The following is an 8,940-nucleotide window of genomic DNA, read 5'->3' as shown; positions in this document are numbered from 1 at the left end:
AAGTCATGAATCAAGGTGAAAACGTCCAGTGAGATTCTAATTCAATCAAGTAATGAATCAAGGTGAAACTGTCTAGTGAGATTCTAATTCAATCAAGTAACGAATCAAGGTGAAAACGTCCAGTGAGATTCTAATTCAATCAAGTAATGAATCAAGGTGAAAACGTCCCGTGAGATTCTAATTCAATCAAGTCATGAATTAAGGTGAAAACGTCCACTGAGATTCTAATTCAATCAAGTCATGAATCAAGGTGAAAACGTCCCGTGAGATTCTAATTCAATCAAGTAACGAATCAAGGTGAAAACGTCCAGTGAGATTCTAATTCAATCAAGTAATGAATCAAGGTGAAAACGTCCCGTGAGATTCTAATTCAATCAAGTCATGAATTAAGGTGAAAACGTCCAGTGAGATTCTAATTCAATCAAGTCATGAATTAAGGTGAAAACGTCCACTGAGATTCTAATTCAATCGAGTAATGAATCAAGGTGAAAACGACCCGTGAGATTCTAATTCAATCAAGTAAGTGTACATTAATACCCGTCTTTCTGTTGACTCAACCTGCATCAGTTTTGACTTCATGTCATCTTCCTTAAGCATCATATCATCATCCTTAAGTATTATATGCAAAAATAAAATCTACACTACGTCGTTTTGCTTGACGTTACATTGGTTTCTAAGTCAGAAAATAATGATCAAGAGTTTTACTGTACAGTACTGAACTTCAAGTGGAATCTTATTCATCAGTCCCTTTATGAGGTGAAAATCCGACCAACGTCGAAAATCGCCTTATGTCGGTTCTCTTGGACCCAATTAACGACGTAGGGAGGGGCATTATGTATATAGCACCGCATTGTCTAACTATTCGAAATTCAAGAAAATATTTGTTTGAAACCTCTGAAGTTTTGCTTTGATCACATACTTTTCATAGTACTGAATAAATAAAACAATACCACATTTAACTGTTTCCTTATTTAGATAATGTGGTCATCAAGTCACTCCAGATCACGTTTGCTATCATGAAAATCACTCGTCTTTCCTTTGCCAGGTGACGACACAGGTCCTCTTCGTTGCAATGGCATTTTCTAACCAACAATGTTACAAGTTAATTGTAAACACAGTAAGAACTTGACATATTTTGCTTCATATTTCTGCCGGCGATTTCAACTTTTAGAGCACTTATTTCCACAGAAAACCCGGCTCCTTCTTCACAAGAAGTGAAAGGCCTCAAGCTGTCGACTCAATTGTAAGTTTCCGTCGCAGTGTTGGAGGATCTAAGAAGAGTCGAACTTTCTGCCAGAAGACAGTTTCCGGATCTCCAACAAAAACAGCTCTCATGCAGTTGAAGAAAGGGTAGCATGGCTGTTAATGTAAATTTAATATCATTGCAGTAGGTTACATATTGAAATTCGTTTTTTTTTTTTTTTTTTTTTTTTTTTAAATTCAGTCTTTTATAAGGGAATTTCCTACTGCCACAAGCCTTTTATTTCATTAAGATGTAATTCATTGAATTAGTGAAGTACACAACGTTTAATATCATTGCAGTAGGTTACATATTGAAATTCTTTTTTTTTTTAAATTCAGTCTTTTATAAGGGGATTTCCTAGTGCTACAAGACTTTTATTTCATTAAGATTTAATTCATTGAATTAGTGAAGTACACAATGTTTAATATCATTGCAGTAGGTTACATATTGAAATTCGATTTTTCTTTTAAATTCAGTCTTTTATAAGGGAATTTCCTACTGCCACAAGCCTTTTATTTCATTAAGATGTAATTAATTGAATTAGTGAAGTACACAATAGCAAAACATTATTAAATGTTATATAAAAGTAATACTATTCGCATTAAACCCATAGAAAAAGAAGAATGGAAACAATAAAAAGGGAATCAAACAGTACTTAAGAAATCTTACCATGATTAAGAAAATTACTTTTGAAATGCCAATTTCCTAAATCCTCTTGTTTTGTTAAAGTTTTTATAGTTTATATAGGAAATATTTATTGCAATGTTTTTACTGTTCTTAAAATATTTTATTTTTCCTTGTTTCCTTTCCTCACTGGGCTATTTTCTATTTTCCCTGTTGGGGCCCTTGGGCTTATAGCATCCTGCTTTTCCAACTAGGGTTGTAGCTTAGCATTTAATAATAATAATAATAATAATAATAATAATACAAAAGAAAACGATAAATTTTAATAATTAATGGTGGTGACACTTATAAAGAATTGCAAATAACTGCTGAGACTCTTACAAAAAGTACGAAAAAGATATTTGGCTTAGATCGTCTTACCGGTGAATCCTGCATTCCGTTGTCCTTGGTTTGGCAAGTTGGTAGTATGAAAGGTGTGATGGAGCATGGTGAACCGGGGTCCACAGCATTGTCTGTGTCCTCCACATAGATTACAGGAGGGTCTAAGTCCTTCTTTTCCTGCTGGCAATCGTATCTCTCGTTCAAAACCTCCCTAGACGAATTATTGCTCCCTGTGATCATATTGCTCAAACGCTGATTTTTGGGCGATGGAGAAAGCGAGCTTTCAATCACGAGAGCAGAAGTGTTCTCTCCAAGGCGATCTCCAAAGAGGCTATGTCTGGATTTCTCAGGAAGTTCCTTGTATTCATTCAAAGGAACCAAACCTTGCAAAGCTCTGGGGACCTTCAGCGTCTCGATCGGCTTGAGGGTTTTCAAGAGAACAGTGGTTTCTGAAGATATGGCGTGATTTCCAAATTCCTGAGAGAGGGAATATTTTTACGAGTGGAAATATTCCAAAACATATTGTCAAAAATTTCAAACCTAGAGATTTTTTTAATTATCTTAACAAGAATCATGCGAATTTCTTATATTACAAAATTTACTCAGTACTTTTTTCAAAATTATTGTAGTTACTGTAATTATGATTGTTGTTGAAATTAACATGGTTTTAGAAAAATAAGAAGCATATACCCATCAAAATGAGATGGATCTTTTATTAAAACAGAAGATGAAGAAAGGCAACGTTAGATGGAACACTTTAGTGATGTCATGAATAGGAGAAAAAATGAAGGGAATAATTTGATTGATATACCTGAAGCTGATGAAGACCTTCATGCGCCAATGAATGAATTCAGTGTGTTTGAAGTCGAAGCTATTATTAAAAAAATTCAAGAGATGGAAAGCTCCTGGTTATGATGGAATAACTACTTAGATGATACTGGCAGAAAATGAAGTGACCCTCAGAATACTTGGATTATTTTGTAGAATGTGGGAGGAAGAAGCAAAATCTGACGAATGTGAGCTGGGAGTGTTGGTTTATTTACTAAAAAAAGGAAACCTGACTGATTGAAATAATTACAGAGACATCATACTTACGTCAGTTGTAATGAAAATATATAGTATGCTCATTCTAAAGGGATTAGAGAGAAAGATTGATGAAAACCTGAGAGATGAACATGCAGGATTTAGAAAAGGTAGAAGTTGTACTGATCAAATTTCCGTTTTAGACATGTGGTACAGCTACAACAAATGTGTATAATATAGAAATCCACTTTTGATGGTATTTGTGGACTATGAAAAAGCCTTTGATAGTGGGCACCGGCCAATTTTGTGGAGAGCCCTGCACTATTATGGAGTTCCTCTTGACTATGAAGTTTTATTAAGTCTGTTTATAAGCATAGCAAATGCAAAGATAATGTTAGTGGAGTCTTCTCAAATGTTCATCCTCCTCATGGATTTTGTAATGCATAGAGCAGTTGGGGATGGTGGAGAGGGATTGAACTAGATTGGTAACAAGATTTTAGTTGACCTAGAGTATTCTGATGACACTGTCCTTATTAGCAGAACACTACAGGACTTGCAAAGATTGCTTAGCAGAATGCATTAAATATCACACGAGGTTGGGCTCAAGATAAATAGAAGAAAGACAGAGATGATGAGAACGAAATATGCAATGGAAGATGAAATATCATTGGTAGGAGAAAGGATCAATGAGGTGGAATCATTTAAATATTTAAGAACTATGATTTCTAATACAGGATCTTGTGAATTTGAATTTAATGAAAGATTGATAAAAGCAAATCAGACAATGGCTAGGTTAAGTAAGATTTGGAAATCAAAGCGCCTGAAATTCCATATAAAGATCAGGCTATATATCAGTTTAGTGAGATCAATGTTACTGTATGGACATGAGTCGTGGTATGACAATGGAACAATCTCTAACAGATTCAGTAGATTTGAGGACAAAGCCCTCAGAACGATATTGGGAGTTAAGTGGCAGGGCAGGATTAAAAATTAAACTATAAGAGATTACTCGAGTGCCATAAGTGGATGAGATCATGATGAGGGGTAGATGGAGATGTTTTGAGAATGCTCTTTGCACTCCCCAAGAGAGATTAGGTCACCAAACGTTTAACCGGGCTCCGGAAGGCACTAGAAGAGTTGGGAGACCCAGGCCTACATGGCTGAGGACTACGAAGCGTAAAGTAGGAGACGATGAATCGAGAAGTCTTGATTTAAAAGCTCAAGATAGAGACAACTAGCGAAATCTATCTGAGGCCCTTTACGTCAATGGGCGTAGGAAGAGATGATGATGATGAATGTAATTAATCCAACATAAGATCATTAAGTATTAATAATAGATACCGGAAGGCACCAGATACCGAATTATAAACGGAGTATTAAGATAATAAAGAGCAACAATAGTATCATAATTAATAATAATAATAATAATAAATGTTACTATTACTAACATGATCATCATTATTACAATGAGAACAGTTCATAATATGATAAGATTTTTGTTCTCAGTCCGCTGGAATGCCTGGCGCAATGCGAAGACCCTCACCTGTAACACAACCCCGAGAATACTGGAGGACTTGAAGCAGGTGCTGATGCCGTGGTGGGCCGACCAAAAGGCCCACTGGCTCTGAAGAAGGCAGGGCGTGACTACCACCAACACTCTCCGACACTTCCTCATTTCGTTGGAGATTGCCTCTGCGTATTCTATCGAAATATTTCACACGGTTAACTCGGATCATGGTTCATTTATGCTTGCATTATTATTATTATTATCATTATTATTATTATTATTATTATTATTATTACTTACTTACTTACTTTTTATAGTTTATTATTACTTACTTACTTTTTATAGTTTATTATTACTAACTTACTTACTTTTTATAGTTTATATTGGAAATATTTATTTTAATGTTGTTACTGTTCTTAAAATATTTTATTTTTTCTTGTTTCCTTTCCTCACTGGGCTAATTTCCCTGTTGGGCCAATTAGCCCAGTGAGGAAAGGAAACAAGAAAAAATAAAATATTTTAAGAACAGTAACAACATTAAAATAAATATTTCCAATATAAACTACAAAAACTCTTAACAAAACAAGAAGAGAAATTAGATAGAATAGTGTGCCCGAGTGTACCCTCGAGCAAGAGTACGGGTTTTTAAATATATTTAGTTACCTTCGGTATGCGCAAGGCAGGGGTATTAATAACTCGTATTTTGTACTGATTTGGATTTCCAATGGAGGCATATTTATGCATAAAGAAATTATTCTGATAAACGTCTGCACACTACAATTTGCATCTAAGTTACTACTCCCTTGCTTATGTAATGCGTACCTTCCTAGGCACCCTAGCAGTACCAGCCGAACTCGGTTGAGTCCCTCGTCAGGCTGGGAGGAAAGTAGAGAGGAAAGGTCCCCCTTTTTCATTTGTTTGATGTCAGCTATCCCCCAAAATTGGGGGAAGTGCCTTGGTATATGTATGTATGTATAAGCTTACTTTAAGATTACGACCAATAATAATAATAATAATAATAATAATAATAATAACAATAATAATAATAATAATAATAATAATAATAATAATAATAATAATAATAACAATAATAATAATTATGAGCTATCCATTTAAAAAGATCTCTTCATTACTAATGTAATTATTTATCTATGAATGTTCAATGTTGAGTGAAACACTTATTTTGAAAGTAAACACTGTCTATCCCTATTTTCTTTCTTTTGTTGTAATTATTCATTTACTACAACCGTGATTTAACAGTCAATGATCCAATGAAACAGTTAATTTATACACTTAATAAGTCAGAACAATTTCATATCCTAGCCCCATGATATTCAGCTATTTAATTTTCTAAACTTTTTCATGCATTTCAAGAAAATCTGCAATTAAAGATTTTTTAGTTTGAGTACCTCGGACATTTCCGTATATGAAATTTAATCAATGATATCTTTAAGAGGCATTAAATTTTTGGACATATTTATTTTTTGGATGTCTTTATCAAATCAGCAACTGAAATTCTTATTGATATATAAACTAAGTCTACAGTACATCAATGCCATCCCTTAACCAAAATGTTAATCAGCATGAAGACAATTATTTTATTCTCTATCAAGTATTCTAGTTTTGGCAGAGAGAGAGAGAGAGAGAGAGAGAGAGAGAGAGAGAGAGAGAGAGAGAGAGAGAGAGAGAGAGAGAGAGAGAGTTAAAAAGAGTAATAAAGATTGAGAGAGAGAGAGAGAGAGGGTAATAAAGATTGAGAGAGAGAGAGAGAGAGAGAGAGAGAGAGAGAGAGAGAGAGAGAGAGAGAGAGAGAGAGAGAGAGAGAGAGAGAGAGAGAGAAATAATACAGATTAAGGTAAGGGCAGAAAGAAGAGTTAAAAGGTAATATATATATATATATATATATATATATATATATATATATATATATATATATATATATATATATATATAGAGAGAGAGAGAGAGAGAGAGAGAGAGAGAGAGAGAGAGAGAGAGAGATGCTTACGTTCTCCTCCCAACATGTCTCGGTCAGGAATGTAACAAGTATAGCCGTAGTTTTCCTCCAGAGTACTGACAAGGACGCTGGAGACCCATGAGCTTGCTTGGTTTCCATGTACAATGAACACGTCACGAAGGAAGGTGTCTGTTAAAGGTAATACAAAAAAAAAATATTATTTTCTAAAAATGGAATGAATGTAATACTTATAATTAGACATCTGCAGACATTTATGCAAATAAACACTCACTTTGGAAGTGGGTGTTCAACAACTAACCATATGCATGTAATTAACCAGCTAATAGAAAAATCAATGGAGTATGGCAACCCACTATGTATGGCATTTATGTACTATGAGAAAGCTTTTGATTCTGTCAAAACTTCAGCAGTAAAGAAAGACCTTTAAAGATAACGAATAGCTGAATCTCATGTTAGCATGAGATGGGGAATTTTTGGTATGTGTAGTACAGCAAACCTAAAACTACATAAATATAGTGAGAACATTCCGATTAAGAAAGGAGTTAGACAGGGAGACCTCATCTCTCCTAAATTTTTCACAGCGAGTCTAAAAGAATGTCTAAGAATTTAGATTGGGGAAATGTAGGAATTAGCATTAATGGGAATACCTTAACAACTTAAGATTTGCAGATGACATAATTCTATAAAGTGAATAATAGTACGAATTACAAAAGATGATAGAAAAATTGAATAGAGAAAGCAGAAATGTAGGACTGAAAATGAATATGAGTAAAACTTAGTGTTCAATGAAAATGCAGAAACAACAAATAAGAGTTCTGAACGCACCTCTAGAGATGGTTAATGAATTTACATACCTTGGACACACAGTAACTGTTTCCCCAGGACATAAAATTAAACTTAAGGGAAGGGTAAGCATGAGATGGGGAATATTTGGTAAACTAAATGAGATTATGAAAAGTAAAATGCCACTTTCTCTAAAAAGAGAAGTATTTAAATACAAGGTCCTACCAGTGTGAACTTATACATCAGAAACTTGGAGCTTTCCTAAAGCCTTAGAACACAAGCTATGGAAAGAATAATGATGGGAATAACACTATTATACAAAAAAGGGCAATATATATATATATATATATATATATATATATATATATATATATATATATATATATATATATATATACATATATATATATACATATATATATATATATATATATACACACATATATATGTGTGTATATATATATCTATATATATGTATATATAAAGAGAGAGAGAGAGAGAGAGAGAGAGAGAGAGAGAGAGAGAGAGAGAGAGAGAGAGAGAGAGAGAGAGAGAGAGATGCGATAACATTCAGGCCGCTGGAAAAAAAAAAAGTTCAAAGTTCATGATGTTGTCCTTCACACAGAGCAGTTGATGCGCCATTTGTTGGTTTAGATAGGACAGCCTAAAATAAAGTATTATCTGTAATTTGAGACACGTAAACATCCGTTATGCAGGACGACAAAGGCGCAGGTGTAAGCTGATCTTTTATCGTAGAAGTTCCTCTCGTGTAACTGCGCAGATGCAACTGGGGACGCCATCTATCTCATGTCACCTATCGCGTTCTTTTGTAAAATCTTGACCTACTCAGTGGTGTCACGGGATCTCCTTCAACAATATAATTGTTATGCTGAGATATGATTAAATATCAACAAATCGCTCTTCTGCTCTCAAGTGCTAACGTCCCTGACTGGTGAAGGCCAGACTGGGATTCGAGTCCCGCTCAAACTTGTTAGTTTGGTCGACGCAAACTCACCATCCTTGTGAGCTAAGGATGGGGGCGTTTGGGGGAGCTTATAGGTCTATCTGCTAAGACATCAGCAGCCATTGCCTGGTCCTCCTTGGTCCTAGCTTGGGTGGAGAGGGGGCTTGGTCGCTGATGATATGATTATATGGTCAGTCTCTTGGGCATTGTCCTGTTTGATAGGGCAATGCCACTATCTCTTGCTTCTGCCATTCATGAGCGGCCTTTTAAACCTTTAAAACTTTAAGGGTTGATGCGAGATTGCTAAATCATTTACTTGATATAGTTATGGAAATATAAATATTTGAAAAGATGAATCCTGAAATAAATCTTGAATATATGAAAACTGAAACGGTTTTTATTCAAACAAGCCATCCTAGTAACCAATGATGGCCAAT

At 34.6% G+C, this 8,940-nt stretch overlaps 1 protein-coding gene across 2 annotated transcripts in view; it reads right to left on the bottom strand.

The window, feature by feature from the left end:
- Positions 1-379: 379 nt before the first annotated feature.
- Positions 380-8,940, bottom strand: part of LOC137619648 (X-linked interleukin-1 receptor accessory protein-like 2) — a 39,807-nt gene continuing 31,246 nt past the window's right edge. Inside the window, exons 7-10 of one of the 2 annotated variants that reach the window (XM_068349858.1) lie at positions 6,787-6,924; positions 4,815-4,972; positions 2,288-2,725; positions 380-1,359 (exon numbers count right to left, since the gene is read on the bottom strand). In XM_068349858.1, the coding sequence (XP_068205959.1) occupies positions 1,225-1,359; positions 2,288-2,725; positions 4,815-4,972; positions 6,787-6,924 (869 nt within the window). In that variant the 3' untranslated portion in view covers positions 380-1,224. The remainder of the gene's footprint in view (positions 1,360-2,287; positions 2,726-4,814; positions 4,973-6,786; positions 6,925-8,940) is intronic. The other variant, XM_068349857.1, reaches the window with a different exon arrangement.

Source organism: Palaemon carinicauda, chromosome 26, assembly GCF_036898095.1.
Source record: "Palaemon carinicauda isolate YSFRI2023 chromosome 26, ASM3689809v2, whole genome shotgun sequence".
Taxonomy (NCBI): domain Eukaryota; kingdom Metazoa; phylum Arthropoda; class Malacostraca; order Decapoda; family Palaemonidae; genus Palaemon; species Palaemon carinicauda.
This window is presented reverse-complemented; position numbering and strand designations above follow the sequence as displayed.